Source organism: Saccopteryx leptura, chromosome 6, assembly GCF_036850995.1.
Source record: "Saccopteryx leptura isolate mSacLep1 chromosome 6, mSacLep1_pri_phased_curated, whole genome shotgun sequence".
Lineage (NCBI taxonomy): Eukaryota > Metazoa > Chordata > Mammalia > Chiroptera > Emballonuridae > Saccopteryx > Saccopteryx leptura.
The window spans coordinates 145,523,390-145,550,614 of record NC_089508.1 but is presented as its reverse complement, the minus strand read 5'-3'; the positions used below and the strand labels follow the sequence as shown (position 1 = coordinate 145,550,614).

At 38.2% G+C, this 27,225-nt stretch overlaps 1 protein-coding gene across 2 annotated transcripts in view; it reads right to left on the bottom strand.

Annotated features, from left to right (window-relative positions):
* COG5 (component of oligomeric golgi complex 5) overlaps positions 1-27,225 on the bottom strand; it is a 444,866-nt gene that overhangs the window by 201,848 nt on the left and 215,793 nt on the right. For both annotated transcript variants that reach the window (XM_066342433.1, XM_066342435.1), the window contains exon 8: positions 11,262-11,427. In XM_066342433.1, coding sequence (XP_066198530.1) covers positions 11,262-11,427 — 166 coding nt within the window. The remainder of the gene's footprint in view (positions 1-11,261; positions 11,428-27,225) is intronic.

Genomic DNA, 27,225 nt, shown 5'->3' with positions numbered 1-27,225 from the left:
TCTGTCAGATAGACAAAAAATACATTTTTTGGTATGGTGCAGAATTTTAGGAATTAGTTTGTGTGCTATGAGATGAAAACCGTTGGAAATCGCTGTCATATAGAGATATTACTTCTTTCCTTGTAGTTTCTGCCTCCCTCATTTGCATATTAAAACTAACCAATTCCCATCAACCTAGGCAGCAACCCTTCATTTAGATGAAAGAATTAAATTTTGTGGTTTCTGTCTTTATAAATCTTGTCTCTCTTTGTTCTCTTCAGAGCACATTTTGGGTTGCTAGCTGAACCTGCATCTCTGGGCTTTGAGTCCAAGACCCCAAATACACTTCTGTTTTACAGCCTTTTAAGGCCAAGGGCCACGACCATCACTGGATTCAGGCAGACGGTAAAGAAACAGTGGAGCCAAAAAATGGTAGGTCATTCCTTTATTCAAGACTCCTACCAGCTGACAAGCAGAGACATACAGGGCTCCCAAAGCCACTGACACATTATCCGGTTCCACAATCAGGAGAATCTTCTCTGGTTCCTCCTAGAATCAAAGGCCTCACCAGTCTCAAAGTCATTCACTTCTGGTTCCCCATCTGCCAACATGGCTTTTAACTCTGCAAAACTGGCTTCTCTCTCTTTTCCTGCCATCTTGGCTTCTCCTTCCCTTCTTCTTCTCCTTTTCTCCTTTTTACAACTTTTCTGGCAGGAAAACCTCTCCTCCAGCACATATTAGCATAACAATGGCCCTTCCCAAGCAGGAAGGTAATTAGCAGTTTCACAGATCACATACCTGGCGCTGTCCAGTGACATTTTTAACAATAAAAGTGAGCAAACTCAAAAAACAAATTTTACAAGCTCATTTGCCTAACAAGCTTCAAATTTTTATTGGTTAACACTAGACAAAAAACCTAAATCAAAGTTACAGATTATCCTAGCTCTCTCCCTACAACCAACCATTCCCATACTATTCTTCAAAGAAGAAGCAGTACCTTTCAAGGATGAATGGTAACCAGAAACAAAACTTGAGACTTAACCAGTATACTGAGGTAGGGGTTGGGGGGAAGAAAGCAGAAAAATAAAGGAAAAAGCAATGATAAACCTAAGTTACCAAAAAATTCCCAAAGGAAACAACAGAAAGAGCTACTTAATTTTCCACTGTCTCAGTGACCAGAAAAAACATTCTCAGTGTGACTATATAACAAAGATTATGACCACATTAGAAAAAAATTATAATGATCAAGAGCAAAAATACAGACATTGGAAATAGGCAAGAGGAAATCATATAAAATTAAATGAAATAAAAGATATAAAATATAATTAAGAAGATACTAAAAATGGGCCTGACCTGTGGTGGCGCAGAGGATAAAGTTGTCGACCTGGAAATGCTGAGGTCGCCGGTTCGAAACCCTGGGCTTGCCTGGTCAAGGCACATATGGGAGTTGATGCTTCTAGCTCCTCCCCCCCTTCTCTCTCTCTGTCTCTCCTCTCTCTCTCTCTCTCTCTCTCTCTCTCTCTCTCTGTCTCTCCCTCTCCTCTCATGTTTTTTTTTTAATTTTTTTTTATTTATTCATTTTAGAGAGGAGAGACAGAGAGGAGAGAGAGACAGAGAGAGAGAAGGGGGAGGAGCTGGAAGAATCAACTCCCATATGTGCCTTGACCAGGCAAGCCCAGGGTTTCGAATCGGCGACCTCAGCATTTCCAGGTAGACGCTTTATCCACTGCACCACCACAGGTCAGGCCTCTCTCTCCTCTCTAAAATGAATAAATAAATAAAAAATTAGAAGATACTAAAGATGTGATATATGCATAAAATTCCTGAAATAAAAAATATTCAGCCCTGGCCGGTTGGCTCAGCGGTAGAGCGTCGGCCTAGCGTGCGGAGGACCCGGGTTCGATTCCCGGCCAGGGCACACAGGAGAGGCGCCCATTTGCTTCTCCACCCCTCCGCCGCACTTTCCTCTCTGTCTCTCTCTTCCCCTCCCGCAGCCAAGGCTCCATTGGAGCAAAGATGGCCCGGGCGCTGGGGATGGCTCTGTGGCCTCTGCCCCAGGCGCTAGAGTGGCTCTGGTCGCAATATGGCGACGCCCAGGATGGGCAGAGCATCGCCCCCTGATGGGCAGAGCGTCGCCCCATGGTGGGCGTGCCGGGTGGATCCCGGTCGGGCGCATGCGGGAGTCTGTCTGACTGTCTCTCCCCGTTTCCAGCTTCAGAAAAGTGAAAAAAAAAAAAAAAAAAGAAAAAAATATTCAAATGTACAGGTAAGAAAAGCCTTCTAAAAAATAGATATAGAGCATTCGAACTCAAAATATATCAGTTGGGAAAACAGCTGTGTTAGGCTTGCTCACTTGCACTTTGCATGATTGGTGTGTGAGCATGTGGCAGAGCCATGTGTGTGTGGCCTATGTCCTATGTAAGGCTACGGGTGCTGTCCTCAGGGAGGACTGTGGATTGCCCGCCTGCACCACGAGGGGAGCTGTTTTGCTCTTTGTGTGTCTGCTGCCATGAGAAGAGGTTTTCCTCTACCTGTCTGCTACCCTGCTGTTGCAAACTCTAACACACAGGAATGGCCCACCACTTTCTGGCTCTGCAGTTCCTCTACTAAAGAACTATTTAAACATCAAAGAAAAAATAAGTGAGCTATGTAAGTGGTAAAATCTGATTAGCAATTCCATTTCTGGTTCTACATGTAAAGAGCTTCAAGTTACCACCCTGTCCTAAGAACAAATAAAAAAACTCAACAGACTGAAAACTCAACAATTCTTGGAACCATAAGAGAGGGGAGGACATATGGCTGAACACTGCCTTCCAAATTAGAAAGACCTTGTATGGCCAGTTGCCACAGCCACCATCACAGCCGCCTGGCCCGTTCAGGTTCGCATCTGATTCGGACAGATGGTAATGAAATAACAGAGTCAAGAACTGGTGGGCCATTAGCTTTAATCCTAGCTTGCACCCAGCGGGCAAGAAATACACACAGTGGGAAAACACTTCCCTTTCCACTCAGGTCTCCCAAAGCCACTGACTTACCCGAGTTTCCTAGAATCAAAGGTTTCTACCTCACCAGCCTAATTCACCTCTGTTCCCCATCTCCTTCTCTCTGCAGAAACTCTGCACAAACTGGCTTCTCCTTCAGCACTCCGCCATCTTGGCTGCTTCTCCTCTCCTCCATGTGGCCTTTCTCTGCTCTCCTTCAGCATGGGCTCCTCTGCCCCATTTTATAGTGTAGAAATCAAAACCTTTAATCCAATATACAAACAAGGAAGTCTCTGATACAAAGTCACTTCTCTGAGGCATAATGGGATTCCTCATGAGAGTACACCACTCTCTATCATGCAACAGTCAAGGGTGTGGGGAAAAGCTTAGTTTTGAAAAGATCTTAGTATCAAAAGGGCGGGAAAGGCTTAGTATTAAAACTAAGCCTTAGGCTATAAGGACCCTGCCAGCTTACAGCCTGTCCCCCACTCCCAATGCAAAGTATAAGCAAGCAAACATATATCATATTTATAGACTTATTTGACCAACAGACCTACAAGCAAATACCAGGAGTTGCTGCTTACCAAAGCAATGTCCCTAGCAGAAAACTGCTGAGGGAACCAGTACCATGGTAGGAAAACCAGAACGGTGACTGGTGAATTGCTAGGGGCCCAGTGTGGACAATTCTGAGATTAGATTCCAGGGGGACCCAGTCACAGAGGAACCCTACAATATTGAGGTTTACTTCAGGTGCCTGTCTAGTTCCCCACAGTAAATATCAGAGAAACATCCCCTCAGGTTTCCAGAGGAGAAGAGAAAAAGGAATAATTTTGAAATATGCCAGAGCACTCTGTTCTTAACAGGGCCTGCTCTTGGAGAAACTAATTAACCAAAGCCTTATCTGCTTGAATATTACCAGAGCCTAACTGACCCAAGGAAGGGAAATAAGCCCATTCAAGCCTGCTCTAGTTATCCTTTCCCACTTAAAGGAGAACACAAATTGAAAACTCTTCTTAAGTTCACAGAACAAAGGTATAGGCTCACTAAAAGAGACCTACTATTAGCATGATAGAACATTTCCCCTCCCCACATATCTTACCATCTTATTAAATGCCTATTCACAGCAATTACTTGTACCAAGAAAATAATACAAGTGATAATGTGCCAAAGAATTGCAAACAATTATTAACATTAGTATTTTAAAAGGATGAGTCAGGCCCTCTTACCCCTCCTTTCTGAAAAGAAAAAAAAAAAAAAAAACAGAGAAAGAGATGAAAGGAACAAAAGTTATCTGAAAACTTCCTTCAGTAAGATCCTTTAAGAGACAATGTTTACATATCCTGCACTGATTCCAACTCTTCCTCCCCTCCTGGAGTCCTGAAAGTGACTTATACTCATGAGCCCACTCCCCTCCCTTGAAAAACCTGCATTCTGTAACATTTTATAAGCTTTCTAATTCTTTATATGATATATATATAAATATATAAAAATTTTATATATATGTGTATATATATATATATATATATATATATAAAAATAAAACTTGTAAACTAAGGCTAGCCCCAACACTTTTAGCAAAGTAATTTCCTTATCCTAAGCTAAAACTTTTCACTGTTGTGGCAACAACCCTAGAAGATTTGGAAATGTCTTTAATATGTAAAACAATATTTATCCCTACTGTGTTGTTATGTAAAACGACATTTATCACTATTCTGTTATCTTGTTTTGATATGTAGGAATGTTTTTTTCCTTTTAATAGATCCTATAGATAAATGTTGCAAGCTTATCAGTAAATAACCCCCAACCTGTATGTGATCATGTTTATGTAACTAGCCTCAGAGCTATATTCGAGGCTGCATGATTTGGGTGAGCTATATACCCTGTGTAAGTCATATGTAGGCAGCTTATTAATAAATCTCCTAAAATTTCTTTTGTATCCTGCCTGGTGTCTCTATGTAACCCACGTATTAAAGTAACATACTTTATAACAATATTAAAAGGCAAAAAACAGGATCTGAAGAAAGAGAGCAAGCATCAGAACCAGATATGGCATGGATACTGGAATTATCAGATCAAAAATTTAAAATAACTAAGATTAATATGCTAAGGGTCTAATAGACAAAGCAGACAGCATGTAAGAACAGATGAGCAATTTAAGCAAACATGAAAATGCTATGAAAAAAAAAGCCAAAGAAATGGTAAAGATAAAAACACTGTAACAGAAATGAAGCATGCCTATGACAGGCTTATTGGTAGACTGGAGATAGCTGAATAAAGAATCTTTGAGGTGAGGATATATCAATAAAATCCTCAAAAACTGTAAAGAAAAGAGAACAAACACTGAAAAATAGAAAACAGACCAACCAAGGACTGTGGGACAATACAAACCGCATAATATACAAGTAATGGTGTAATACTAGAAGAAAGACAGAAGGAACATAAGAAATATTTGAGACAACAATGACTGAGAATTTCCCCAAACTGATATCAGATACCAAACCACAGATCCATGAGTTTGAAAGAACACCAACCTCGATAAATAGCAACAAAACTACATTTATGCATATCATTTTCAAATTACAGAAAATCAAAGTTGAGGAACAAAGATAAGAATTATATCTACTTCCCAGAAATCATCCAAGAAAGAAGAGTGGAATGTTCAGAAAGTATTTACATGTTGACATTAAAAAAAAAACCAGTAACAAAAAAACCCCATAAAATTCTGTACCCTGCAAAATTATTCTTCAAAAGTGAAGGATAATTAAAGACTTTTACAGTCAAACAAAAATGGAGGAAATTTCTTGCCAACAGACCCACCTTGCCAGAAATGTTAAAGGTAGTTATTCAGAGAGAAGGAAAATAATATAGGCCAAAACCCTGAATTTACATAAAGAAAGGAACAGCACTTAAAAAGCTTTGGTACATATATACTATGGAATACTACTCAGCCATAAGAAATGATGACATTGGATCATTTACAACAACATGGATGGACCTTGATAACATTATACGGAGTGAAATAAGTAAATCAGAAAAAACTAAGAAGTATATGATTCCATACATAGGTGGGACATAAAAATGAGACTCAGAGACATGGACAAGAGTGTGGGGGTTACAGGGTGGGGGGAGAGGAGAGGGAGGGGGTTGGGGGAGGGAAAGGGCACAAAGAAAATCAGAAGGTGACGGAAGACAATTGGACTTTGGGCGATGGGAATACAGCATAATCCAATGTCAAAATAACCTAGAGAAGTTTTCTCTGAACATATGTACCCTGATTTACCAATGTCACCCCATTAAAATTAATCAAAAAAAGAGAAAGGAATAGCACTGAAGAAGGAATAGAGAGGGTAAAAAAAACACTTCTCAAATGATCTAACTGTAACACAGTTTATTCAAAATAATAGCAACAATGTATCTGATTATATATGCTCATGTTTGTAGCTTATATGTGTGTACATATGTGTATGTTTATGTATACTTATATGTAGGTAAAATGAATGACAGCAATGGTACAGGGATGGGAGGAAGGAATTAGAATTATTTTGTCATTACAAGGTACTCACACTATCTTTGAAGTGGTATAGTGTTATTTTAAAGTGGATTTCAATTAGTTCTAAATTTATATTGCAATTTGTATGGAAACTGGTATAAAAAGTCTAAAAAGAAGTATAACTGATAAAAGGAAGGAAAAAATTGAAATCATGTAAAACAAACAATAAAAAAGAAAAAGAGTAAAAGACAAAGATAAAAACAAAGAACAAGAGCAACAACAGAAAACAGTAATGATATCCTGGATTCGATTCCCAGTCAGGGTACACAGGAGAAGCAACCATCTGCTTTTCCACCCTGCCCCCTATCCTCCCCTTTGTCTCTCTCTTCCCCTCCTGCAGCCATGGCTCAACTGGTTCCAGTACATCAGCCCCAGGCACTGAGGATGGCTCCATGGAGCCTCCACCCCAGGTGCTAAAAATAGCTCAGTTGCGAGCATGGCCCCAGATGGGCAGAGCATCAGCCTCAGACAGGGGTTACCGAGGGTAGATCCCAGTCTGGGCCATGTGGGAGTCTGTCTCTCTCTCTCCTCTCCTCTCTCTTGGAAAGGAAGAAGAGAAAAAACACAACTCAAGGCTCTGGCTAGTGGATAGAGCGTCATCCTGGTGTGCCAAGGTTGTGCGTTCCATCCCTGGTCGGAGCACATACCAGAAGCAACCAATGAATGCATACTAAATGGAACAACTAAGTGGAACAACGAGTTGATGCTTCTATATCTCTCTCTTTCTCTTACTCTATCTTTCTCTCTCAAATCAAGAGAAAAAATTTTAAAAACCTACAATCATATGTTGTCTACATGCAAAAAAAAAAAAAAAAAAAAAGGAATTTAGACACCCTTCATCAAAATTAACTCAAAATGGGTCACATACCTAACTGTAAAACACAAACCTATAAACCTCATAGAAACACAGGATAAGACCTAGACGACTTTGTTTATGAATATGACTTTAGATATAAAACCAAAGATACAATCCATGAAATTAATAACTGTTAAACTGGACTTCATTGAAAAGGACTGTTATCCTAAATATACACTTAAAATACAACAATGAGAAAACAAACAACCTAATTTAAAAATGGCAAAGACCATAACAGACACCTCCCTCACCAAAAAAGATTTATTGATGACAGATAAGCATATGAAAAGTTCAACATCATACATCATCAAGGAAATGCAAATTAAAATGATAAAATATTACTACAGATCTATCAAAATAGCCAAAATTTGGAAATACTGACAACACCAAATGCTGCCAAGAACGTGGGGCAATAGGAACCTTCGCTCACTTCTGGTGGGATTGCAAAATGGTACAGCCACTTTGGAAGACAGTTTGGTGGTTTCTCACCACATTTAGAGTACTCCTACTGTACAACACAGCTTGGTATTTACCTCAAGGAGTTAATTAAAAAAAAACTGCACATAGATGTTTTAGCAGCTTTATTCATAATTGAAAGGAAACTTTCAATTATGGTGGAGATGAACAGGCAGAACATGGGATTTTTAGGGCAGTGAAAATATTCAGTATGATGGAGATAGGACATTATACATTTGTTTGGACAAATGTATACCACCCAGAGTGTAACCTAATATAAACTATAGAATTTGAGTGATTACAACGTGTCAATGTTATTTCATCCTTGGTAACAAATTTACCATTCTGGTGGAGGATGTTGATAATAGGGAAGGCTATTCATGTATAAAGACAGAGGCATATGGGCAATTTCTGTTACCTTCCTTTGAATTTTTTTTTTTTTTTTTGACAGACAGAGAGAGTGTGAGAGAGAGAGATAGACAGGGACAGACAGACAGGAAGGGACAGAGATGAGAAGCATCAATTTTTCCTCGTGGCACTTTAGTTGTTCATTGATTGCTTTCTCATATGTGCCTTGACCGTGGGGCTACAGCAGACCAAGTAGCCCCTTGCTCAAGCCAGCGACCTTGGGTCCAAGCTGGTGAGCTTTGCTCAAACCAGATGAACCTATGCTCAAGCTGGCGACCTTGGGGACTCGAACCTGTGTCCTTCACATCCAAGGCCGACGCTCTATCCACTGCGACACCACCTGGTCAGAAACCTTCCTTTGAATTTTGTTGTGATCTTAAAACTGCTGCAAAAAATAGTCTTGAAAAAGAAAATGATGAAAAAGATTTAAAATGAATGAATAAAGTTCCCTTTAAATCCTTCCATTTCTGGTCCCATTTCCCTTGCTCTATACCCAGAGCTAATGCTATTTTGAATTTGATATATTACAATGTGTGTGTGTGTGTGTGTGTGTGTATATATTTATACTTTCATTACATATTTACATATGCAAAACAATATATAGCAAAGTCTATCATGTTCTTAGACTTCAAATATAGGATTGTACTATACATACCTTTCTGCAACTTACTTTTTCATGTAATGTTTTTGAGAATTATTTAAATTTGGAAATTTACAAATGTATTAATTTTATCATTTTTCTGTTGAAGGAAAACTTGTTTTCACTGTTTCACTATTATAAACATTAGGGCAATAAAAATTCTTATGCATGTATACCTCAGTTTCTCTAGGATAGAATCTTTTTTTTTTTTCTAGAATAGAATCTTAAAAGAAATAATAAAATCATAAGGTATACATATTTTAAATCTTACAGATCAATTTGATAAAACTGAGTAAAGTGTTTAAACCATTTTATTCTCCTACAATTACAGGACAAGATTTTGCAATCTCATACAACACTTAGTTCTGTCTTAGATTTTGCCAATCTCATGACTGAGAAATAGTTAACTTGTTTAATTAATATTTCCCTAATAGTTCATCCTCCAGATAGAGACTGAACATCTTTTCACATTTATTGGATGTGTTCTTCTTTAAATTTCCTATTCATAGTCTTTATCTATTTTTTCAATTGAGTTGCTTATCCTTTTCTTACTGAATTATAAGCTTTAAAATATATTATAGGTAACATTTTCCCCTTAAAATTGTATTAATGGTATGTATTTCTAATTTTCATTTTTTTAAGCAGAAAGAGGGGGACAAATAGGAAAGAGAGATGAGAAGCATCAATTCTCCTTAACAGATGATAATAAGAGTTTAAAACTCTTTATTCTTTCAATAAAAGAGCATACATTAGGATTGACAGCATGTGAATAATGGCTTTCATTTTCTCCCCTATTCTTTTGACAACACAAGAGGGGTGAGATTAAACTGCTCCTGAAAATTTAAACTTTAGATCAACCTTTCTGAGAATAGTTGCTGGGAAAAACAGAGTGAAATCTCCTTTGGCAATTATTGTTTAAATCTCTCTTAAAATAGTCTTATTACAGACCTATTCAGAGCTAGTGCTAACCTTTAAAAATCCATTTAAGATCTAAGATTCTTTTATCTTTCTATCTAGTGAAACTTATTTATAAGTGACATATATCTCGTTACAAGGTTATGTTTATATAATAAATATAAAAATAATAATGGCTTCCCATAATAATATTTTAGTATTAACCATGTATCAAGAATTCTGTTATTAATTTTACATGTGTTATTTCATTTATTCTTTAAGACATCTCTACAATAATTACAGTACCTTCTTCAACAGAAAAATGGAAAGAAAAAAAACTGGAGACAGTATACATAGACAACCGTTTGGGAAATTATTCTGTAGTCTGAGTAAATAAAATAGGGTAGTAAAGCTGAAAAGAGAAACAGATAAGATATATTTGGTTGACTGTCCTTAAGCAGAAGACACACTAGCATGACTTTTTTAAATCTTTTTTTTTTTTTTTATTCATTTTTAGAGAGGAGAGAGAAAGAGACAGAGAGGGAGAGAGAGTAGGTGGGGAGGAGCTGGAAGCATCAACTCCCATATGTGCCTTGACCAGGCAAGCCCAGGGTTTCGAACCAGCGACCTCAGCATTTCCAGGTCTACGCTTTATCCACTACGCCACCACAGGTCAAGCCACACTAGCATGATCATATGTGATGGAAGAGATACGCAAAAGATGAAAAAGTGATGAAGTAGCAGAGAGGGGATCTACTAAAGCAATGCTCTTGAGTGATGGGATCTAATGCAAAAGCTGAGTACCTGGTCTTTGCCAGGAGCAAGTGCAGCGCATCCATATTAATAGGAGAGAAGACTGTGAGGAAAGAAAGGCAGAGTTGGGATTGCTTAGATAAGTGAGAGGAATACATAAAGTATGGTCTTTCCGGTTTATGAAGTGTATTATATATGTGAGTGTCATCGGGTGCAATGTAGGGCTGCTCCTCTCCACCTTGAATCTACAGGTCTTTAGTAGTTTTCTTTAGATTTTGCTGTAGTTGTAATGTTCCCAATGGTTTTTATCAGGTTCTCTCTTCACAGTTAGCCATTACTGCTCTTGAATACAATTATCACATGGAAAAGCCCCAAAAGCTAGGGTAGAGATGGCATTTCCTTAAAAAATATTTTCTGTCTCAGAAGTACATGTGAGGATAAGGCTTTTAGAGAAAAAAAAATATGTTCCATTTTTTTTCTTGCATCTGTTTCCTCTGAACTAAATAAAGTCACAGTTTATAGATTTTTATCTAGAAGTTCTGAATATACCAATTGGCCAGTTCAACTCACTGATTAGACAAAAATGTTATAAATAAATTCTGAAACATAATTTCTTCTCTCATTTTCTGTCTATTAAAAAAATGAGTCATTAAAATGCTTTGAAACTGCAGTGTTTTGTATACTGTTCAAAGGACTTCTCAGTTATAAATAAATAAAGAAGCTAAATATAAACTACATCCTTACCTCTCACAGCTGACTGGGAAGGCTGAGTCAAAATTTTGATATCCAATGCACTGTTGATACTTTCTTCTAAAGCAGCACAATAACCATCCACGACACTGGTGACAGTATTCTTCAAAGTGCCAAGGTTATGGAAAACCTGAAGAGCTGTCCCGACTTGGGTTGGATTCTTTTAAAAGGAAGTGTGGGTAGAGTGGAAACAGAGATAAACAGAAAAAAAAAATAAATATATATATATATATATAATCTACAACTTTTACTGGTACTTGAGCAATTACTACAATATTTTTTTGTTTGTTTGTTTTTTATGTGCCGTGACTGCGGGCCTTCAGCAGACCTAACCCCTTGCTTGAGTCAGCGATGTTGGACTCAACTAGATGAGCCCTCGCTCAAGCTGGCGACCTCGGGGTCTCGAACCTGGGTCCTCCGCATCCCAGTCCGACGCTCTATCCACTGCGCCACCGCCTGGTCAGGCACTACAATATTTTTAAATTATCAAAGATAAGAACAAAGGCGATGCATTTGGAACAAATATTATTATTAGCTGCTATTTATTTCATAAAAGACAAAGTTAAATATTCTATATATAAATTTTACCCCTTTTGATTTCCTTCCTCCTTTAAAAAATAAGATCAGAAGTTTATTATACGATTAGTGTGTTTTTAAAATTTAACAAACACCACCTGACCAGGCAGTGGCACAGTGGATAGAGTATCAGACTGGGACGCTGAAAACCCAGGTTCGAAACCCCAAGGTCACCAACTTGAGTGCAGGCTCATCTGGTTTGAGCAAGGCTCACCAGCTTGAGTCCAAGGTCGCTGGCTTGAGCAAGGGGTCACTCAGTTTGCTGTAGCTCCTGGTCAAGGCACATATGAAAAAACAATCAATGAACAACTAAGGTGCCACAACGAAGAACTGATGCTTCTCATCTCTCTCCCTTCCTGTCTATTCTTGTCTTTCTCTCTGTCTCTCTCTGCCTCTGTCAAAAATAAAAATAAAAACCACCAATCCCTATTAGAGAGCCATGCTGGAACTAACAACAATCCTACATTTGTTTATAGAGTAAATAAATCAATTCTGCATAGTTAACCGAGGGCTGAGCCATCCATGTAGATTGATACTTAACTTTTCATTATATTTTATTCACTCAGTCTAACTATAAATAATTTTTCTGTGATTACTATATGTCTATCTTGGTTCTAGGTGGTGGGAAATAACGGGGAGTTTAAGGAGAACTTAGGAATTACAGATAAGAGCAGAGGTATCAATGTTAAGTGCTGAGGTAGAAATGTGCTTAGTAGCCAGTCAAATAGCAAAAAGGCATTACTGGCCAGAGCAGACTGACTAAAGCAGAGGGAGGTAGGTGATAAGACAGGTAGTAGAAATACTGAGAGAAGGCTAAGTCCATCATACTATTAATAGATTGTTGGATTTGTCATAAACAACCGAATTACCATATTTTCCCATGTATAAGACACACTTTCCCCCAAAAAATTTGAGGTCTAAAAACTGGATGCGTTTTATACAGTGGTTATAGATTTTTTTTACTTGCATTTCTCACTTTTTTTGTGCTATTGTTGAAGCCAGTGATTCATCATCAGACACAGATGAGGACAAGCTAATGGATGGGAGCTTTTGGTTTTTTTTTTTAATTTTTATTTATTTATTTTTTACAGAGACAGAGAGTGAGTCAGAGAGAGGGATAGACAGGGACAGACAGACAGGAATGGAGAGAGATGAGAAGCATCAATCATTAGTTTTTCCATTGCGCGTTGCAACACCTTAGTTGTTCATTGATTGCTTTCTCATATGTGCCTTGACCGTGGGCCTTCAGCAGACCGAGTAACCCCTTGCTTGAGCCAGCGACCTTGGGTCCAAGCTGGTGAGCTTTGCTCAAACCAGATGAGTCTGCACTCAAGCTGGCGACCTCGGGGTCTCGAACCTGGGTCCTTCCGCATCTCAGTCCAATGCTCTATCCACTGCGCCACCTCCTGGTCAGGCTGGATGGGAGTTTTGAACAGTGATGAGGAGTTGTATAAATTTTATGATGAATAAAACTTGAGTTCAGTAACCTTATGTAATACATTTTGTTTTCAAATTTCGGGCCCCCAAATTAAGGTGTGTCTTAAACATGGGAGCATCTTATACATGGGGGAATATGGTACCAAGCCTGAATCTAGTACACCAACATGTATTCCTAGGCCCAAAAAGCTGAAATTCCTCTTTCTTTTATGATTCAGTGTCTGTTATTAGAAAAATCTATATTTTAAAAGTTAAATGATATCTTTAACATATTCTTGACTGTTAAGTTTATAAATAAGACAAAAGGTTGTTCCTGAAATCTACTGGTGCTAATAATGGCACAAACTGCACAAATACAGGCAAAGTAGAAAATATCAGAAAACATAGCTGATGAAAGACTGCCCATTTTGGACTTTTAAAAATTCATCCAGCCTGACCTGTGGTGGCGCAGTGGATAAAGCATCGACCTGGAACGCTGATGTCGCCGGTTCGAAACCTTGGGCTTGCCTGGTCAAGGCACGTATGGGAGTTGATGCTTCCTGCCCCTCCCCCTTCTCTCTCTCTCTCTCTCTCTCTCTCTCTTTCCCCCCTTCCTCACTCTCTCTAAAATAAAAAAATTATAAATAAATAAATAAATTTAATAAGTTGTTTAGTTGTTCAGACTAAACAACTCTTCTCAGTTGATGAAAGTTATTTTTTATAAAAGAATGACAGCAGATATACACAAGAATAATAAAACTTAAAAATCATTTAACCTTACAGGAAATTACCCAACTTCATAAATTATAATATAAAATGCAATGAAAGATCACGTAATAGAGTAGAAAGGATAATTTCATAAGTAGATCAAGATAGACTTCTGCTTCAACAGCATTTCAGATGATGGCAGAGCCATTTTATTTATTAAACTAAAATTATTTCTCCTGCGTTGGAAATAAATATGATGTAATTCTTTCTTTCTTTTTTAATGTCTTGGTAACATTACAGGGAGGAAAATAAAATCCCACAAGGCACAGTCAGAAAAAAAGCATAGTTGTTTAAGATCCTTAATAAGCTTGCCAAAACAGTAATACTGTAACCAAAGCAACAGCAGGCACTGAGCTAACAGAACAGAGATAAATCTGTAGACTACTTGTTGTAGTAATATAATGTTATAGTAATTAAATATATAGAAATATTAAAAAATGGAAGATATATAAAAGTAATTAAGATATAATATTAAAATTAAGGAAATTAAATAAAGTTATGCCATCTGGATAGGAATTAATATACTGTGTGCAGATGTGATAAACACTCTGACTTTCAACCAGGACCTAGTTAGTGTGTGTGTGAAGTTATACATAGATAAGAAGTGGCTTGATGGCATAACTCTGTAAGTTAACATAAATAAGAAGCTCCCCTAGAAACCATCTTAAAAGTGGCTTGATGTAACATTTCAGTGGATTAATATAAAAAGGGCTTCCTGCAAGGAATTCCCAAAAAGGTGGTTTGAGGTGATAATCCTGTAGATCAGGGGTCTCAAACTCGTGGCCCGCCGAACAATTTTGTGCGGCCCGCAGACTAATCCACGAAGTTCAAAATATTTTGGATAAAATTAAGTAAGCCTAGGGGCCTACTTGTATTTTTCATTTCTCTAGCATCCTAGCTAGATATTAGTTTAGTTAACAGCAGTTGTGATGCGAACTACAGTTTCTGGTCGTTTTGTGACACTGAGTACAATTGTGCTTGTTGTACTGATTTTCTTTTGTTTTCAACTGCAGTGAGAAAAGTGTTGCGTAACAGTTGCCTTTTGTAGACCTAGTGCGGCCCGCCTAACGGCTGTGATCTTGCTCTGCGGCCCACATGCTGAGTTGAGTTTGAGACCCCTGCTGTAGATTGACACCTGTTAGAAGGCTTTGGCCAGAAAAGGTACTAAAGCTGAGGGGCCCCCTGCTGCAGTAGTCGCTCAGACTCCAATGCTCTCCATGCTGCTCTGAGCTCTGACCAAAGTCAGCCGAGAGGAGCAAGCTGACGGGGTCCCCTTAGACTGTACCCAGGCATGCCAAAAGGATTTGTGATTAATAAATTGCCTGCGTGATTCTTGCAACTAACTTGTGTGTCAGTCTCGTGTCTTTCCTCCTGTGGCTATTGGTGACGGCACTGATCAGTAGCATCCTCATAGCCCCCTCGAGAGTAGTCTTGAAGAGGCTGCCAGCCTGCTGATAAGCAGGAGTGTCCCACTGCATGGCGAAGTCGAATCAGGAATGCCTGATCGACACAGAACTTGGGCTCTACTGGGACACTACTGTAAAGATTATACCAAGAAACAGCAAGCAATATTAGGACATTTACCAGGCTATAGGCTAACAGGAAATTACTTTCGTGAGCATAAATACAGCATTAAGTCAAATGTTTGACAGGATTTTAAGTTTCTCGTCACTGAAATTAGAAATGAAAAAGAATGACAATTCGATTTAATTGGAAACAAAAAACAAAAATGACATAAATGTACATGACTAGGATTCCACTGTGGATGATATATTAAAAGTCTAAAAGGATCCTATAATCCTTTCATCACAAAAACTATCACATTTTACTTTTTCTCCTGACTAAATAATTTTCAGCAGCTAAATTATTTTTTCTTTGTTTCATATACAAGAGGAGAAATGGACACTCAGAAAAGGAAAAAAACAAATATAGAATATAAATTTTGCTGATGCTATTCTGCTGTTATAGTCCAGGCAGTATTTCACAAAATGACTTGGTTTATAAACTTTATGCACTATGATAAAGTCTGAGTTGATTACAACTGATTTTAACTAGAAAGACAAGCAGAGATCATGAAATTTTACCTCCTAAACAATTTATTAGTAAGGAGGTTTCAGGACCACAATATTTCCTCAAAATTTACTTGGTAAACCATTTCATATACAATAAAAAAGAAAAATAAGAAAAAAGAAGAAGAAACCCTAGAATCATTTTTAAAAGATGGGGGGAGGTGGAGAAAGAGAGGCAGAAATGATCAGCATGTCCCCCACTTGGCTTCCCCAAAGACACAGGGTTATAGCAACAAAGAGGCAAACTCACTTCAAGCAAAAATTCAAAGAACAGGTAACCCTTTCTATATGGGTAATCCTTATTACTGGAAAAAAAAAAAAAAAAAAGGCTTTTAGCCTGACCAGGCGGTCACGTAGTGGATAGAGCGTTGGACTGGGATGCCGAGGACCCAGGTTCGAGACCCCGAGGTCATCAGCTTGAGTGTGGGCTCATCTGGTATGAACAAGGCTCACCAGCTTGAACCCAAGGTCGCTGGCTCGAGCAAGGGGTTACTCAGTCTGCTGAAGGCCCGTGGTCCGGGCACATATGAGAAAGCAATCAATGAACAACTAAGGTGTCACAACGAAAAACTGATGATTGATACTTCTCATCTCTCTCTGTTCCTGTCTGTCCCTATCTATCCCTCTCTCTGACTCTCTGTATCTGTTAAAAAAAAAAAAAAGGCTTTTTTTTTTATAGCATAGAAAGGATACAGATCTTTACCAAAATACAAGTAATTCTTTAAACAACTCTCTCAGTAGAATACATACTTAATAAAATTAGGCTGAATTTTGGTTAAGTTTTAAGACTAAAAAGCATGAAAACTTTAATCTTGTATAGTAATTGAGTAACTTTAAAATCCAAATACTTTATTCATCAAGAGTAATATTAATAAACTCACAACACCTTATAGATAACAGTTCTATATTAGGACAAAATATTTAAGGCAATTTACAATATCTGTGTGCATACGTCCTAACATGATACATACATGACACCGTGTTTGGAATAAAACATCAAAAACTTAATGGAGCTCCAATGGAGATTACATATAATAAAGGAAAAAGAATCACATTAAATAATGCAATTTAAAAGCAAGAATTACATTAGCTGCCTTGGTTGTGATTCAGAACTTGCACTGGCTTTTCTGATTCAGTAACATGTAGCCATTAATGCTTGATATGTACTTCTCAGCTAACCTAATCTGATTATTTCAGAACCTGTTAACAATCAACATCAACAGTGCATAACCTAAATGAAATTAGAGACTAAGCAGGATATTTAATAGCATAATATGATCTTATCAACCAGAAATCAACTTTATTCTAGCCCTTTTAAAAAGAAGCAGAAAAAAAATGCAGAGCTATAGTGAGGAAAGGAAAAAAGCGAAAAAAAAAGGGAAAGGAGAAAAAAATGAAAGTGAATATGGTTTGGAAGAGGAAGGTTCTACAGAAAAGAAGAGATAACACACAGAGACCCTAAGAAAATGGTGAAGATAGTAAAGGAATAATCAGTTTAGACAAAAAGGTTATTATTATTTTTTGTGTGTGTATTTTTTTTCTGAAGTTGGAAACGGGGAGGCAGTCAGACAGACTCCCGCATGCGCCCGACCAGGATCCACCCGGCATGCCCACCAGAGGGCGATGCTCTGCCCATCTGGGGCATTGCTCTGTTGCAACCAGAGCCACTCTAGCGCCTGAGGCAGAGGCCACAGAGCTGTCCCCAGCGCCCGGGCCAACTTTGCTCCAGTGGAGCCTCGGCTGCGGGAGGGGAAGAGAGAGACAGAGAGGAAGGAGAGGGGGAGGAGTGGAGAAGCAGATGGGTGCTTCTCCTGTGTGCCCTGGCCGGGAATCGAACCTGGGACTCCCACATGCCAGGCCGACACTCTACCACTGAGCCAACCGGCCAGGGCCTCAAAAAGGTTATTTTAACTTTCAAATTTCTTTACATAATAATCTAAAAAGCATAGCCTATGTAAATTTATAGTTCAGAATTAAATAAAAGTTTTTAACTAACATCAATACCTAGAGAAACATTTTCATCATATTAGATAATAGATAATATTTCAAGAAATCTAAAATATGTACAATAATAAATGAATTTTATAGGACAGTGAAAGTAATCATGAAACATTAAAAGTCAAAATCTAGCCTGACCTGTGGTGGCGCAGTGGATAAAGTGTCGACCTGGAATACTGAGGTCGCTGGTTCAAAACCCTGGGCTTGCCTGGTTAAGGCACATATGGGAGTTGAAGCTTCCAGCTCCTCCCCCTGTTCTCTCTCTCTCTCTCTCTCTCTCTCTCTCTCTCTCTAATAAAGAAAATGAATAAATAAAATTAAAAAATAAAAGTCAAAATCTACTCTTTTTTTTTAGCGGGAGAGACAAAGCGACCGATATGAATGAAAAGAGATGAGAAGCATCAGTTCTTCGTTGCAGAATCTTAGTTGTTTATTGATTGCTTTCTCATATGTGCCTTGATCAGGGGCTACAGCCAAGCCAGCGACCCCTTGCTCAAGCCAGCAACCTTGGGCTTCAAGTCAGTGACCATGGGGTCATGTCTATAATCCCACGCTCAAACCCCAAGCTTAAGTCGGATGAGACCATGTTCAAACCAGTGACCTTGAGGTTTCGAACCTGGGTCCTCTGTGTCCCCAGCCAAGTCTCTATCGGTTGCTCCATAGCTTGGTCAGGCTCTTATTCTTTTAATATATGTTTTAAGTTAAAGATATACATATGGTTCATTTTTCATATAAAGTAACAATGTAATTAATAATTTTACTCATTCTATGCTTTACCAAGACTAGTTATGTAAAGTATTACTAGTTAATCCCCCCTTCCCATTTCATATTAGTAAAAACCCAATTTTCTCAAGGGGTAAAAATGTGCACTGCCCCAGGTAATGGATCATAAATGGCCAAAGCCAGTGTTGACGATTTTGTTCCTCTTTGCCAACATACTTGATTTCACAGTCCTCCTGACAGCTGGGGCAACATTGCAACCCAAATCTGGCCAATGAGATATAAGGACAAGTCTGCTGAAATCATATTAGAAAAGGACTTAAAACATCGCCTCTTGGCTGGCCACTTGCACTGCTGCATCTCCACAACTTGAATATGGACATATGTCTAAGGGTGTGACAGTTATCTTGTAACTGTGGCATGACAAGCAAGAGAACATTAGGATGACAGAATAGAAAGAAAGACCTGAATCTGCCGACCAGTGGTGGTGCAGTACACAGAGCATTAACCTGGGATGCTGAGGTCCCAGGTTTGAAAACAAGAGGTCATCGTAGTACAGACTCATCTGGCTTGAGCCCAGGGGCACTGGCTTGGGTGTGGAATCAGCAACATGATCCTGTGGTCACTGACTTGAGCCCAAAGGTTGCTGGCTGGAAGCCCACAGTCACTGGCTTGAGCAAGGGGTTACTACCTTGGAAGGAACCCCCAGGTCAAGCCATGTTTGAGAAACAATCAATGAACAACTAAGGTGCCAAGATTACGAGTTGATGATTCTCATCTCTCTCCCTTCCAGTCTCACTCTTCAGGAAAAAAAAAAAAAAAGGAAAGAAGGAAGAAAGGAAGGGAGGGAGGGAGGGAAAGAGAGAAAGAGAAAGAAAGGGAGGGAAGGAAGGAAGGAGGAAGGAAGGAAGGAAGGAAGGAAGGAAGGAAGGAAGGAAGGAAGGAAGGAAGGAAGGAAGGAAGGAAGGAAGGAAGTTAGGAAGAAAGGAAGGAAGGAAGGAAGTTAGGAAGGAAGTTGGAAGGAAGGGAGGGAGGGAGGAAGGAGAAAGAAATAGCTGGAACAATGTTGGAACCATTCACATTCAAATACCGACATGGCTAAACCACTGTTGGTCTAGCTTGTTGTTACAACTCTAGTGGTCTCATCTCTCACCAAATTGATTGAAATACAATATATAAAATATAACTCCAAAAGAATACTTAACTTAAAAAAAAATCATGCCTCATTTGCTACCACTGGATATGACTATTATATCAACTCATTACTCTGTAAATGGAAAATGAAAGTGCAAAATTTAAATATTTACCAATCATTTAAAAAGAAAACTGCAGTCAACCAGGGCACATATGAGAATCCACCAACCAATGAATGCATAAATAAGTACAATAACAAACCGATGTTTCTCTCTCTCTCTCTCTCTTTCCCCCCTTCCTCTCACTCTCTCTAAAATAAAAAAATTATAAATAAATAAATAAAACTAGTTCAGACTAAACAACTCTTCTCAGTTGATGAGTGAAAGTTATTTTTTATAAAAGAATGACAGCAGATATACACAAGAATAATAAAACTTAAAAATCATTCATTCACAAACTCTGATAAAAAATAAATATATAGGCAAAAATCATCAATAGATATTGAAACCATTAGGAGAAAGTTGGACAGGGAATTAAATATTCTCAGGGTGCAAAATACCACAAATTTACAATAAAGTAATTTAATGAAGAAAAATTAATCTTTTTTTCAACAAAAGGTACTCAAACAACTAAATAGCTCTCTGAAAAAAAATGAAACTTACAGTGTACATAAAACTTAAAAAATAAAATTAAAAACTTCTAAAGAAAACAAAGGAAGAAAGCTCTACAATGTTAGAGTAGGTAAAACTTTCTTATATAACATGCAAACAAAAACATAAACTGACTTTTATCAAAACTAAAAATTTTGCTCTTAAACAAAGAAGTGGCAAGTGGGGGAAAAAGTAAGCTTTATTCTTAACGGCCAAAAACTAACCAATCTAATCATGTCCATCAACCTGTCAATATAGAAACAAAGTGACTATATCCATTGAGTAGATTATTACTCAGCAATAAAAGGACTACTTATACATGAACAACAATAGATAAATAAAACACTGTACTCAGTAAAAGAACCTAGATATGAAAAATTACCTGTTATATGGTTATATTTATATAAAATTTTTAGAAAAAGTCAAATCAGTAGAGACAGAAAGCAGATCAGTGACTGCCCAGGTTTTGGGTGGGGGAAGAGGAAGGACTGACCACAAATAGGAATGAGGGAACTATTTCGTTGAAAGAACAGTTTTCCTTAAAAAAAACCCAAAAACCTAGGTTGTGAGATGATTGCACAGTTGTATAAACTTACCAAAACTCATCATACTTAAATGAATGAATAGTACAGTACAGTATATAAATTATACTTCAGTAACAATGCTAAAAGAGAAAAAGTCAAGCCACAGAATGGCAGAAAACAATTACATATTGTTGGGTAAACAAATGTGTTTTTTTAGGTTTGTTAGCTTGTATTGGGGCAGGTGTGTGTGTGTGTGGGGGGGGGGGGGTCTATGTAAGGCTGTGGGTGCTTGCCCTCAGGGCAATGGATTGCAAATTGCAGACTGCCTTCCTTCTTGGGAGGGGCAATTGTTTGCTGGAGAAGGTTTTTTTCCCCCAGCTGGTTTTGCTGGGGAGCATTAGAGTCTAGAGCAGTGGTAGCCAACCTGGTCCCTACCATCCACTAGTGGGCATTCCAGCTTTCATGGTGGGCGGTAGCGGAGCAACCAAACGGCACTACAATTACATTCTAATCGACTAACTGTTGACCAGTCAAGATCAAGACAGCGGTCAGACTCTGTTACAGGGCATTTGTATTGGGACCACACCCAACCTCTTTCGCGACCACCTGGCCCGCATCAGCGAGCGGCCAGGTACCTGACCCCGGGTCCACACCCGCCACCCGATCCAGCGGGCAGCCCAAAACTAGCAGTTCCTCATTTTATTACCCTGTAGGCAAAGAACTCCATGGTTCGACGCTTTTTTCTATGACAGAAACTGATGGACAATGGAGACACCAATTAACTCATATTTTCTTCTTGATTCTGGGTTTTAGGGTAATAGGGTGACATTCTAGGAACCCCCACTTGGACTGCCAAAACTAGCCGATATCTCGCTACTTCGCCCCGATTGCAAAGAAGTGATGCCATTGGCCAACACCCACTACATAAAATTTTATAAAACGCACAGCCACAGATACTCTCTAACTTAGTCTCCTCTCAACAAACTCTTGCTCAACCATGACACTTGTAATGTCGCGACCACGCAACACACTTCAAGCTCATAAGTTTTGTTCACATTACGTAAGTAAAGCTAAAGCGTTACGTAATCGAAACTAAAGTCAGTACGTAGTTAGATCTCTGAAAGCAAGCACGGGCTTACAGCTTCAAACAAAATATTGTGAAATATCGTGAGCCCATGTCTCAAAGAAAAAAAAAAAAAATACGCACGCAGCTATTCGCCAAAGTATCTGAAGATGGGTTTCATAGAATCTGTTGCAAATAAACAACATCCAATGTGTTTATTGTGCCATAAAACATTATCCAATGAGGCAATGAAGCCAAGTCGATTGCGAGAACATCTTTCTACAAAGCATCCAAATGACAAGGACAAGCCCATTGAATATTTTCAGGAAATATATAAAAAATTTCAAAATCGTTCAACTATCATTGCATCATTTAAGAAAAAAACATACAAGAAATGAAGATGGATTAATTGCCACTTATCGCATTTCACAAATAATTGCAAAAAGTGGTAAAAGCTATAATATTGGAGAAACTGTAATAATACCCTCTATAAAAGAATTTATCTCAACAGTAATGCATTAGGATATACCTCAATTTTTTTATTTTTTTTTTTACAGAGGCAGAGATAGACAGGGACAGACAGACAGGAACGGAGAGAGATGAGAAGCATCAATCATCAGTTTCTCGTTGCGCATTGCGACTTCTTAGTTGTTCATTGATTGCTTTCTCACATGTGCCTAGACCGCGGGCCTTCAGCAGACTAAGTAACCCCCTGCTGGAGCCAGCGACCTTGGGTCTAAGCTGGTGAGCTCTTTGCTCAAGCCAGATGAGCCCGCGCTCAAGCTGGCGACCTCGGGGTCTGGAACCTGGGTCCTTCCGCATCCCAGTCCGACGCTCTATCCACTGCGCCACCACCTGGTCAGGCTATACCTCAAATTTTAAAAACATTGCCCCTAAGCGATAGCACAGTAAAGCGATGAATTGATGAAATGGCAGTTAATGTTGAAGGCAAACTTATAAGTCTTCTCCAAAACTCTTCATTTTCCATGCAATTAGATGAATCTACCATTGCAGATAATGATGCTTTATTGATGGCATATGACACTATTTTGATGAAAACAATATATTACAAGAAGAAATGCTAATCGCAATAAATCTCATCACAAATATGAAAAGATTATCTATATTTAATACTGTGAGAACATACTTTACAAAAAAATAATATTCCTTTGAATAATATTGTTGCATGTGCTACTGATGGAGCACCATCAGTGGTAGGTAGCTATCGTGGATTTGTTGCTTATTTGAAACAGGAAGTGCCAAATGTCTTATGTATTCATTGTGTGGTGCAAAGACAACATCTTCTAGGAAAACATCTAAGTACAAGTCTCCATTCATCATTAACTAAAATAATTTGAGCTGTAAACAGATCAAATCCAATGCAAAGAATGATAGAATGTTTTGGCAGCTTTGCCAGGACAATAATGAAGATTTTATTAAGTTACTTTTGCACACAGAAGTTTGGTGGCTGTCAAAGGGTACACCTTTGGCTAGATTTGTGATAGTGTCATACAATTTTTTGAAAGTAATAATGAGACAAATCTGTGTCAACAGTTAAAAACAGTAAAAAATGATGCCTTTTACTTGGCAGATATTTTCAAGAGATTTAACGATGTCAATTTGCAGCTTCAAGGAGCTAATAAAACTATTATAGGTTGCCAAAGTATTGTGCTATTATTTTATTTTTTTTTTAAATTTTATTTATTCATTTTAGAGAGGAGAGAGAGACAGAGAGGGAGAGAGAGAGAGAGAGAGGGAGAAAGAGAAGGTGGGGAGGAGCTGGAAGCATCAACTCCCATATGTGCCTTGACCAGGCAAGCCCAGGGTTTTGAACCGGTGACCTCAGCATTTCCAGGTCGACACTTTATCCACTGCGCCACCACAGGTCAGGCAGTATTGTGCTATTATTGACAAGCTTGAACTACTTTGTCATAATCTACTGAAGAGAAAATTTCATCAGTTTCCTCAATTATCATCTATAAAAGATGATGTAACTCAAGAGGATATTGACAGATTCAGTAGCCACCTCAATGAACTTAAATTGGACGTGAAAAAAACAATTTGAAGATATTTTGAAATTGAAGGTATATAACTGGATGAAAAATCCTTTTACCGCAAATATTGAAGAGGCTGGTACAACTTGCCAAGAAGAACTGTTAGAAATTCGATATGATGAAGAAAGTAAATATAAATTCGACAGTGGTGGATATAAAAACCTATGGCAAAATAAAAAAATGACGGTCTTATATCCAAATATGTGGAAAACAGTATTCAGTTTATTGATACCTTTCCCTACCTCATATCTTGTGGAATCAGGATTTAGTGCTGTTAATCATATTATGACGAAAGAAAAAAAACAGCCTAAATATTTCTGAAAGGGGAGACCTTCGTTTGGCCTCACAAAAATTGAACTGGATACTCAATATTTAGTTTCGCAGTATCAGCCTCAGGGATCCCACTAATAATTCAATTAACTAATGTAATTTCTATGTATGCAAAGTATAAATAAAAAGATAGATTTAACTATAGTAAGTTGTTTTATAAAGATTTATTCTGCCAAATTTAGCAAAATTCCGACATAAAGTACTTGGTAAGTAATTATTACTATATGCTTTAACTTGCTGTAACTCTGCTTTATAAACTTTATAAAGTAAAGTTACTTCCCTACTTTATAAATCACCATTACTGTGGAACCAGTGGGCGGTTAGAAAATTTTACTACTAACAGAGATACAAAAGTGGGCGGTAGGTATAAAAAGGTTGACTACCCCTGGTCTAGAGGGTGAGTCCTGAGAATGAGTCCTGGTTGTGGAACTAGAGATCAGGTCGGGTCTTGGGAGCCTTGATTTCCACCTGGTCTGTTTGGCTGGGGACTGCTGAGACTGGTGGGGTCCTTAGGTGGGAGAAAGAGAAGCGGTCTTCCCTGCCTGTTTGCTCATCCACTGCTGAGACTTTAATAAATGGAACGGCCCACCATCTTCTGGCTCCACAGTTCCTGTACTGTCTGCCCGAATCCAGTGAGAACCTACATGGCTGTGGTGGCAGTGGACCCTGGCCATACACATACATATGACAAATAACTTGTATCCAGGTTACATTAAAAATTCTTACAAATCAATAAGAAGAGAATTATAAACTATTTAAATGTTGGGCATAGACCCTTTACTACTTAGCATTGAAAAGTTGGATAAATTAAAACTAAAATGAGAATCTACATTCTATACTCCCAATAAAAAATGGTAAGATTAAAAAGATTGCCAACATCAAACTTTGGTGAGGAATCTGGAGGAACCAAAACCCTACCTCCTAATAGACAAAAGTAAAATGATGGAAGCACTTTTAGAAAACTGGTAAGTCTCTTTAAAGAGTAAACATAGGCCTGACCTGTGGTGGCGCAGTGGATAAAGCGTCGACCTGGAAATGCTGAAGTCGCCGCGGTTCGAAACCCTGGGCTTGCCTGGTCAAGGCACATATGGGAGTTGATGCTTCCAGCTCCTCCCCCCTTCTCTCTCTCTGTCTCTCTCTCCTCTGTCTCTCTCCTCTCTAAAAATGAATAAATAAAATTTAAAAAAAATTATAAAAAAAAAAGAAAAAATAAAAATAAAGAGTAAACATAAATAGCCCTGGCCAGATGGCTCAGTTTGTTAGAGCATCATCCCGAAGCACAGAGGTTGCTGGTTTGATGCCCGGTCAGGGCATATAGGAGCAGACTGATGTTTCTGTCTCTCTCACCTTCTCTCTTTCTCTAAAATTAATATAATAAACATTAAAAGAAAAAACAAACAAACAATTCTTTGCAAAACACAACCATTATTTGTGTTAGGTATTTTCCCAAAAGAAAGGAATTTAACCGTTCATGGAAGCTTTATTTACAATAGCCCGAAACTGGAAATAACCCAAATGCCCATCAATAAATGAATAAACAAATGTAGTACAGTAAAATAGAATACTAATTAGCAATTAAAAAACATAGACCAAACTACTAATGCACACAACACGAATCAATCTCTAAATACTTATGTTGAAAGAATAGAACCAGACATAAATAAGTACATACTGTATGGCTCCAATTATATAAAACTATGAAAATGCAAATTAATTTATAGTATCCCAAAGTGGCTTCTAGGTATTCATTTTCTCTGAACTTCAAAATAAAAAATTTTTTATTCACCACTCTAAAAAGGAACCAGGATAAGACTGTTTAAATTAAGTAAAATCAGATAATAAAATTACCCATGTATAAAAGTTCTGAATTTTTTAGAAACAGAAAAACAATTACACACAGATTGAAAAGCAATTACCAAATTTCAACCAAAATGCAGTGATAGAATTTTATACTAAACAATGAAAATTTAGTCAGTTACTGAAAAAATGATCCACACAGCAGAATTAAAACGAAATGTCGCTCGCTCAGTAAACTAGAAACTATGGAAAGCAACAAGGCCAAAAGATCAGTGTGGAATGCAAACTGTGATTGAACAATAAAATGTAAAAAAAAAGAAAAATTGCCAAAGGACCCTAAAGCCGACAGCAGTTAATCAGAGTGAATCTCCACTATAAAACAACAATAAAATATAGTAAAAGGACAGAGCAACCGATGTTACTATGGGCTGTTCATGACAGGAGACTAAGCAAATAACATGACTGCAAATACAGAAACTAGAATAACAGTGCTACTTTATAGTTGGCATAAAACAAAAACATAGAGAAATACTCTATGGTAAATGAAATACTACAAAAGAGGAAGGGTTGGGGGAGAGGGTAGAAGGGAGGAAGAGAGGGAAAATTAAAATGCTCACCAGAAGAAAATACAATTACCCATTTATTTATTTATTTATTTATTTTTGCATTTTTCTGAAGCTGGAAACAGGGAGAGATAGTCAGACAGACTCCCGCATGCGCCCGACCGGGATCCACCCGGCACGCCCACTGTGGGGCGACGCTCTGCCCACCAGGGGGCGACGCTCTGCCCATCCTGGGGGCGATGCTCTGCCCATCCTGGGCGTCGCCATGTTGCGACCAGAGCCACTCTAGCGCCTGG